This window comes from Mesitornis unicolor, unplaced genomic scaffold, assembly GCF_000695765.1.
Source record: "Mesitornis unicolor isolate BGI_N332 unplaced genomic scaffold, ASM69576v1 scaffold53657, whole genome shotgun sequence".
Taxonomy (NCBI): domain Eukaryota; kingdom Metazoa; phylum Chordata; class Aves; order Mesitornithiformes; family Mesitornithidae; genus Mesitornis; species Mesitornis unicolor.
The window spans coordinates 40488-49973 of record NW_010198135.1 but is presented as its reverse complement, the minus strand read 5'-3'; the positions used below and the strand labels follow the sequence as shown (position 1 = coordinate 49973).

The following is a 9486-nucleotide window of genomic DNA, read 5'->3' as shown; positions in this document are numbered from 1 at the left end:
AGGAATGGTTGAATTTCCAGCTCAGGCTTCTTTGCTTTTCAGCTGTCTACAATAGTGTTCTTGTTTCTGTTTTCCTGCTAAACACAAAAGGCTGGATTTTAGTTATTCTGGGACTGATACAAAATTACTCATAACTTGAACAGTCTTGTATGGTTTCTGAACTCTGATAAAATATTTGTATTGCTCCATCTCCTTTTGTAAACCTCTCCAGAGACTGTAGATGCTTAATCACGATCCAGAGGATTAGTGAGAACTAGAATCAGTTTTTGTAAATTTAAATTTGTGTTAAACAGAAGCTCATTGTTTCTATTAATATTTTTAATGGATTACAGTTTTAGGAGAACTAGCAATATTTAGTTTTTTAACTGCAACTTATTTATACTCCTTCCTTTTTTTTTGACATGGACTCCTTTTCAGGGAGTCTAGCCTGGTATGAAGTAGAGGACTGAATTAAGAATTTTCTTAAAGTGTGCAGTAAATATAATAATGTTTCTGCATTTTGTGACACAGTGCAGTAGCATTTGAAAAGAAAAGTTTAGTCATCTGGACAGTATCAAGATAATAGATAATTATGTACACTGTACTTTCATTCTGCTTCCAGTAACTCTCCTCACCTCATCACTCTATCAAACTCAGCTACATAGTAACAGCAGCAAGTGTTCACACGACATCTATATTGTAAATTATATATTTTAAAAGTGCTATTTCTTTCATAGTATGTGCAAGACACTGGTTGCTACTCTGCTTAACTGAGTGTTTGCTGTTTGCCTGCATATAAAATAGTTTTGCAGTGGCTTTTAGGATTTAATACAACATGTGAAGGCATTAACTAGTGCCATTTGAATATTCATTTTGTTGTATGAAGATGATAATATAGATTTTTCTTAAATTAGGTTTTTAATTTTGGAAGCACTCAGGTTGTTTGGAAGACTCCTTTGTTGGAATAGTGCTGGTTTTAAACAATGACTACTCAAATAGAGTTGCTGTCCTTTCAACTGTTCCTTTTCTGCCCGACACTTCGCTTCTTGTTTCTGAGGGCATTGTGTATGTGCTAAATTGTGGCCATTACAGAAGTCACTGCCAGCCTTGTAATGTTCTGCTCACGCTTAGCCCTCGTACGTGACCTAGGTATTAAATTTCCTTTTAATATTACCCAGTTCACATTGGGGATATATAAAAACCCAAATTGTGATGTTCTCATGGCAAAGTGCTCTGCAGCTCACCCCCTCTGCATTCCTTTCTGCTTGACTTCTGCTATCCTGCATGCTTACAGCAAATATCCTGAGAAGGACAGCATCCGTCTTCCCAGGGGTTTTGCAGTGTGCTTGATACAGCTCATGAAATAATTAACTTGACTTTGCAAGGATCAGGATTTTTATATGGGCCAGCTGTTTAAAATCGCACTATTCTAACAGAAGAGGTTCTTTAAATAGTTCAGAATTCTAAAATTGTCGGGCATAAGCTCTTTTTTTTTCTTTAAAAATATTTAGATGTCTTTTACTTGAGCTATTGGTGTACTTAGGACTTAATCACTTTCTAATCCTAGAAGTTGCAGAAGAGCTCAGGAGGTTGCAGAATAGCAAAAGCAAAACTTCTGTATGTGCTGGAATAATCAGAGTTCATCCTTTTTTCCTGGTGCAGCATTTTGAGGAGAAGACTGCTGTACAGTATGATTTGTTTACTTGGCCTTTTTTGTGTGTATAAAGAAGACAAGATCCTATAAACTCTACATCCTTTAGTCTTAGACTATTTCTTCATGGAAACTAGTTTAGTGGTTAGGCAAACCTAGTCTACAAGATGAGCAGTTAATTTTCATGTTTCAAAAAGAGTTCTGCAAACTTGTGGGTTTTCTGTATGTAGCAACCAAGTATCCCTACCTGTACTATTTCAATTGTGGTGGATTTTGAACTAATTTTAGAAGTTTGTCATCAGTTGTGCTTTAAAGAAGGAAAGAAGGCAGCCTAGATGCAGAGAACAACTTGTGACACTGGGCTGTGTCCCATGTGCATAAGAGTCTGTTTGGCCTTGGCATAGTCTGTGGTTGTACAAAGTCTGTAGGGCTTGATATGAAGAAGAAAAAAAACAACCCTGAACTTCATTAGATTTAGAGCACACACCTTTAACAAACATTTAATTCCCAAGTCACATTTCAATAATGAAGTACTTGGCTGGTCTACAAGTACTGCCTCCTGCTCATTAAGCACTTTGAAAAATGCTTAGTAAAGCTGCAGAAATTGGTGTGTGGGTTTCTTGAAAGTATTCACTTTTGTTGCTAAACAGATGTGGAATATTTCGTATGGCTCATCTTGCATGAACAGGTAAGGTATAGAACTGAATGTACTACTTACTGCCATAAAGCAAGTAGGTTTCTAATGTTTGTGAGGAATCTGTGTGATGAAGTGTCTTGGAAAGTGTTTTTGATTAGTAAAAATACAGAATTATAGAAGTACAGTTTTCAAACGTATATGAAATTTCCTGTACATATTTGTCCTGTTTTGGATGTTAATTTTTTCCTTCATCTTACAGGTTATGTTTGAGACATACCAGTTTTCCGGGGTATATGTAGCCATTCAGGCTGTTCTTACTTTGTATGCTCAAGGTAGGCAAAGATATCTCAAAATCTGCTTAGTTTCTAAATGTGTTGCTGAGCCAAAGTTCTGATATGGTATTAATGGGTCTTGGGCTTAATTCAACACTGCTGTAAGCAAGCTCAGCTCTGTCTTATGGGGATGCCTTTTTGTTTTGAGGAGCTATTGATGTATAGCACTGTTAGTGTTATTTATGAACAGACTGTGGAAACATGCTTGTAAATGCAAAAACCTTTTATCAAAACTGTCATTGTTTCAGAGTGTAGTCATTTAGCCTTTGGCATGTTTCCCAGTCTTAATGACATGCTTGATTTTTCTGATAGAGGAAAAATTTATTACTGTAAGTGAATTTCAAGCAGGTAACTTGGTGACTTTGCACTATTTTCTGTTCAAAAAATGTTTCTTTTGCAGTAAATAAACAAGAATAAGTGATCCTCAGTGTGAGGAGAAAACTTTACATTCACTGAATTCAACAGAAATTCTACCACTGTCTGCAGTCCATCTAGGATTTTAAGAAGTTACTTAAGCACAGGAGTTCTAATAACATGACTCCTTACATCTGTTTACTAGTGGCTTGGTATATTGTCACATGGCAGGAAATAAATATTCCTGTCTGTTAACATGTGACTGTAGTTTCAATGTCCAAGAGCAAAAATGAGGGGTACCGGAAGATTGTTTCTGTTATGGAGATAGCTAAAAGTAGCTGAACCAAAACCACTTCTACAGACCTGGGTGTTAAGTTTATTTGCTGCAATCTGTGCTATTACTCTTTTCTTCCCCACCTTGCCCCCGCTCGGTTTTACTTTGGTTTGGTTCCTTTTAAGTATTTAATTGGCCAATGTATATATAGTCTTAAATTCTGCTGTACTTGTACATGCATTTTACCGTATCATGCTCAATTACTTTGTGAATAACAAGATGTAAAACAATGTAGAGCAGGCCAAAGCATTTCTATATACTATCGTGTAAAAGAAAGTTGAAGATCTTCTAAGATACAAAACCCAAGTGGTGCATAAATAGAACATTTGGTTTTGAAAATAAAAAAGCCCTTTAAAATATCCTACTAATTTATAGTACATTAAAGATTAAAGTGGTGGCTAAAATTACACAGATATACCTCATTTTAGCATTCCACAGTTTGTTGCTGTTGTTAAAACTCTCTTTAGACTAATTGTTGTTTTTCCTGGGACTTTGCATATTCCTGTGCCTTTTAAAGGCAAAGTGGTTCATATATCAAAACCTAGTTCTAATTAGGAAATTATTTGGCAATTCCTCACAACAGTCTTTGGGGTTCGGTGTAGTCCCCTGTGACTATTTTATACCTCCTTACTGCATGTGTCCGATTGCAAGGCTTGTGTTTGCATAGCGGTTACTCCAGTTCATTCGTAAGTCTGAAGATTTGATCACACAGCTAAACCAAGGGGTGTTCTTTGGTTCATTTGAGGCAAATAACCAGTTTGCTTGCCTTCTGTTTACAAAGCTTGAGCAAATTACAGTAGCCAAATCACTGCACCTTGCCCTTACATATTAAATGTTCCTTCACTATTTTAAGGTCTCCCTGTAAAATATATTTTTTTTGCTTTAGGTAGCTTGTGAGAAACTATAGAATTGTTTTCTAATCAACTTTCCACAGTAATTGTTTCTTATTTATGTTGTTAGTGAAGTATAGAAACTTATGTTTCTACATACTTATGATATCTCAGTTTTGTACACCTTAGAATTTAATGGTTTTATGGTAAACTTTTTTCACTGCAGTTAATTTCTTGAGTCTATGAAAGTCGATCTGATTCAGCCTATTCACTATTTTTGTGGGGGGGGGGAATGATGTGTGCTCTGTAGTCCAAGTGTTGCCTACTTTATGAAAGTATTGTTTTGGTTTTTTGAATACCAGCTAAAATTAACAAGTCCTAATAATTACCACAAGGCAAACTTGTGGCCTGAATATCTCTAGGTTTCTTAATATTTAAGAAATTAATATAAAATTGCACATATACAGCTGAATCTGAGGAGGAATTTGTGCCTCAACAAGCATTTAATGATCTTGGATATTCTCCTTAATTAGAGTGCAATTTCAGATGTTAAAACACCAGATAAAATTGTGAATGGTATAGTTATTATAAGCATCTAGGAAAAAAGTAAAGGTAATACTTTTAAAAAATGTATATGAAAGCATTTGTTACTATGAAAACTCTAAGTTTAAAATCCAGCTGAATGGAAATAACTGAATTTTAAATTGTGACTACTTTTCCCAAAATGATGACTGAGGAGCAGAGGTTGTATTAAGATTACAATGAAAAGAACTATCTTAAACTTGCTACTGTTGTGCTCTATTTATGAAGGTGCTAATAAAAGTTGTACCTTGTTTTTCTTCTCCTTATTCTTTTAGGTTTGTTGACTGGTGTTGTTGTGGACTCTGGAGATGGTGTAACTCATATTTGTCCAGTTTATGAAGGTTTCTCTCTCCCTCATCTCACCAGACGGTTGGATATTGCTGGGAGGGATATCACTAGGTACCTCATTAAGGTAAGCTGGAAAGAATTTTTAAGGTTGAGGCTGGTATCTGTGGTACATTGGTTCAAGTTAAAGTCCCATGATAGCAAGAAACCACTGTACATTTTTCCTTTATTATTCATATGCTAATGACATAAAGAACTCCTGTACTCTGTATTGCTCCAGCCTATCCTTATTATGTTTCCTCATCTAAATTATATGTGATATTGTTGATGTTATTCAGAGACTTCATGCTTTCTTAGTGGCAGTCTTGTAGGAAGGGATTCTGTTCCATATTTGGGAAGGAAAAACTTTGATTTCTTGATACATAAAATGAAGACAAAATTGTATTCTATCAGTTGTATTCACCTATTTTCAGAAAGACCTTTTCTTACACTGTGGAAAATACTGTAGTGATTCTTACCTGCTTATTAAATAAGACAGTATGTTTTATAGACAGTTTTGTGGTTTTTTGTTTTATTTTTTTTTAAATAAGCAACATTCTGGACTGACAAATCTTATGGTTAAACTGGAATAGTAGAGTGTCTTGAAGTCCTAAATATACAAATTATTTTGGTTATCTTTCACTTGTCTTTGTAACAGTTATACTGAAAATTGTAGTGACGAAGAACATTTCCTGCTAGGTAGTAATGCTGCTGCTATACTGCTTTTGTAGTAATAATTGATACACTGTGACAGATTTGATGTAATACAAAATCTGCAGTTAAAAAAGGGAGACAAACCTTTAAAGATACATGTCTGAATGTACACATCTACTAATAACGAGATCTGGCCTGTTCCTCTCCCTTACCGCTAACCTAGTATGTTCCCTCTAGCTCCTCTTACTGCGAGGGTATGCTTTCAACCATTCTGCTGATTTTGAGACTGTTCGCATGATCAAGGAAAAGCTATGTTATGTGGGATACAACATTGAACAGGAGCAGAAACTGGCATTAGAGACCACAGTACTAGTTGAATCCTACACGGTGAGTGCTTTGAGACAGCTTTTCTTGTCCTAAACTTCGTAAGTTTAAATTCAGGTAATATTTAGCGTTGATTCCTTTTACGTTTTTCTAGGCAGTAGCAGCTTTTTTCAGATTTTCTGTAAGACTTTGTACTCATTTTTGTCATTGTAGATCCTTGAAATTTGAATATTAATTTACAGGAACTTAGAAAGTAGACTTACTCTAGCACATCAGGTTGTTTCGGCTTCATCCATCTAGCAGTGACACATAGGAGACTGCTATCTGGTGACAAGAGTGGTAAACTTGCTCTTAGTGGAAACTTCCTGTGATCACACATGGAAGAAAAGAACTTGTGGGAAATCATTATTCATGCTCTTAAGGTCATCTTTTAGATAGATATTAGGAGCTGTATTGCAAGGAAATTTTTGGTACATCGTTATCGATGTATCTGGTCCCTGATGTCTCCAAGTGCGTAATGACTGAAGAACTCTTCTGGCTTCTTTCAGTAGTACTGAATGATTTTTTGCAGTGGTGACAATTATCAACGATTTCCTGTTTTAAAACATTAGGAAACTATGTAGGTTATTTCCTCTTGGTTCGTTTAGTTTGTAAGTGGCTAAAAGTAGTCTTCTAAATGGTATTTTTTCTTCACTAGCTCCCAGATGGCAGGATTATCAAAGTTGGTGGAGAACGGTTTGAGGCGCCGGAGGCTCTCTTCCAGCCTCACTTAATCAATGTAGAGGGGGTTGGTGTGGCTGAATTGCTGTTTAACACCATCCAGGCTGCTGACATTGATACGAGGTAAGAGCAGAAGACTTAAAATCCTCTGTCAGAGTGCAGGGTGATGTGAGAATTGCATTCAAATGAAGTAACATCTTTTTCTCTAGACGCTAATATGTGCACTGCTGGGGGTGGGTGTATACCGGGAGTGGGGTGCAGTCTGAGATCTTGGAGGTTAGCAGCTTGTCTGGAAACTTGACTATTTTGGTATGACCAAGAAAGGATAAAAACTTGAAAGTGCAATTTTTATTTTTTTTTTTTTAATTCTGCTTTCTGGGATGCCTGGAAAAGCATGAGCAAGTCTGCCCAACTCACGCAAAAGCTGTTTTCATGTAGTGGCCATTTTTTAGATTTGTATTTACTGTCCTGTACGTACAGGTACCTACTTGTACTGCAGAATATACAATATGACGCTAGAAAGACTATTTTCTTGGTCAGGTCTGAATTCTACAAGCACATCGTGCTGTCTGGAGGGTCCACCATGTACCCTGGGCTGCCTTCACGATTGGAGCGGGAACTGAAACAGCTCTACCTGGAACGAGTTCTGAAAGGAGATGTGGAGAAACTTTCGGTAGGTACCCACCGAGTGGCTGCTTCATTTCTGTGGGGCCCAGGTTTATCCTAAATCCCCACTAGAGGGAACCAAGCAGTCAGAAATGACAGAAGCTGTAAGCCTCCAGGCAACTTGCAAAATTGCTGCCTCTCGGTTCTTCACACCCTTGCCTTGCGTATAAGTGGCTTGTGTGTATCTACTTGCAGTAAAGCCACCTTCAGGTCCATGTTAATACCAAGTAATTCTTGAAATCTTGGGTTAGGATGAATGTAAAATGGGCTGTTAAATGCTAGGGCACAACTTACAGTGTAGGTTTAACAAAGCTAATGAGCTTCTGTGCCTTAGAAAGTCATCATTGAGCAAAAGTGATTTTTTTTTCTTTAAGTCTTCGAAAGTTTTGGTTCATGCTATAAATGAAATACTCAAAAGTAAGAGGCTAGGGTTCTCACACGCCTTCAAGTGGAATAAATTTCCCTTGTTCACTGGTTACTGTAATAAGCAGACAACAGCCCCACACACGATACAGAGGTAACAGTGCATTGTAATGCTGTCTGCTCTTCAAGGAGATATTTACAGAGAAAATTCCTTTGAGTGGAGTCTCTAATGTTGAACTGGATTGAACTTACCCAGTTCTTAATACAGTGTTCTCCAAAGACCTTCTGCAGCTATATGGAATGACTCAATTATACAGAATGTTTTAAGTCTAAAACTCTATTTCACACATAGCTTTGACTGTACTCTATTTTGCTCTTGAAGTCAGAGCTTTAGCATCAGAGAATTAATTAGTTAAGCTAGTCTAGATCTGTAAATTTAAAATCTGTTCTGTCTGCCCTTCTAAAACTTGGTATAATTTTAAAAATATTTTGTGATTTTATGATCTGGTAACTTCTGATAGTTTTAGCCATTGAAGCTTTGGAAACATTTCACTCTACCATGTTTATGAAATGCAAAAATACGGTCTTTAATTTTTGTATTCTGACTCCTGGACTTTTTGGGGATACACTGAAAGTACAATTTTGGGGAAAGTGTCAATGGCTGCCTCTAATTTCCAGTGCAAAGCAGTTATTTACTTTGGTTGTGCAAGCTGGAAGTTCACACATGGTGCCCTGTGCTAGCATTTCAGTTTTTTGGTTGCATTTTTCCTCACTAAACAGTTTCAATTTTATTGTTCTGGTGGAAAGCACAATTTTATTTTGTTTCAAGAATCCTAGTAACAGTTTTTTTCTTTTTTTCTTTAGAAATTTAAGATCCGAATTGAAGATCCGCCTCGTCGAAAGCACATGGTGTTTTTGGGTGGCGCAGTTCTAGCAGACATCATGAAAGACAAAGACAACTTCTGGATGACCCGACAAGAATACCAAGAAAAGGGAGTGCGTGTGCTGGAGAAGCTTGGTGTGACTGTTCGATAGATCCCAAAGCTTGTTCCCATCACATGTCTAAAGCTTTTTTTCTTTCATTGCCAATCTCTGAACTCACTCAGCTACATGCTATGGAAAGGCCTGTCTGCGGCCTTTTGACCCAAAGGTCAGGTTTTGTTCTGGTTTCTTGGGGTAGCTTTTGTTAAATGTTTCTTAATGTGGCTAAATTTGACTATTAAATTTGACCACTTCCCTGCAAAGAAAACAGAGCAAGAGCAGCCTGTCTACTTCATTGTTCCTTCCCAATAGGCAATTGGGTAATTCTGGTAGGCTTTTTCTTCTGGGTTTATTGCTGTAGTACTGCTAGCTTTTGTCTCTAGTTCACAAGGGGTTGTGTGCCTTTTTTAGCATAAGAAACCTTTAAACAGGAGTTTTTTGCTATTGGATCATAGTGGTGGTTATCCTTGCATCTTTTTGCGTTTTTGATTAAACATTGTTAGAAACTAGTTTAGCTAGCTGGAATGGCTTTAACACACTGTTTTGATGTAATGTGGTTCCATATGCACTGCTGCCTGAACTGGCTTCTGAGGTGGTTTAACCTTAAAGGTGGTGGTGGGGCTTTCATACTGTATTTCTCTAAGTGGGCATGTCCACAGTTGCAACAAACAGAGAAACACCTGATATTCTGGCAAATGTAAATTTGTGGCCTTAGGTGTCTTTTTCTGGAAGGAGGAGACAGGTTTGAGCTGCGT

The 9486-nt window shown here is 37.0% G+C and overlaps 1 protein-coding gene across 1 annotated transcript in view; it reads left to right on the top strand.

The window, feature by feature from the left end:
- The window catches only part of ACTR2 (ARP2 actin-related protein 2 homolog (yeast)), a 12315-nt gene extending 3101 nt beyond the window's left edge, over positions 1–9214 (top strand). Inside the window, exons 3-8 of the mRNA XM_010189031.1 lie at positions 2527–2599; positions 4975–5111; positions 5915–6064; positions 6699–6844; positions 7262–7394; positions 8615–9214. Coding sequence (XP_010187333.1) covers positions 2527–2599; positions 4975–5111; positions 5915–6064; positions 6699–6844; positions 7262–7394; positions 8615–8785 — 810 coding nt within the window. The 3' untranslated portion in view covers positions 8786–9214. The remainder of the gene's footprint in view (positions 1–2526; positions 2600–4974; positions 5112–5914; positions 6065–6698; positions 6845–7261; positions 7395–8614) is intronic.
- The last annotated feature ends 272 nt before the right edge of the window (positions 9215–9486 follow it).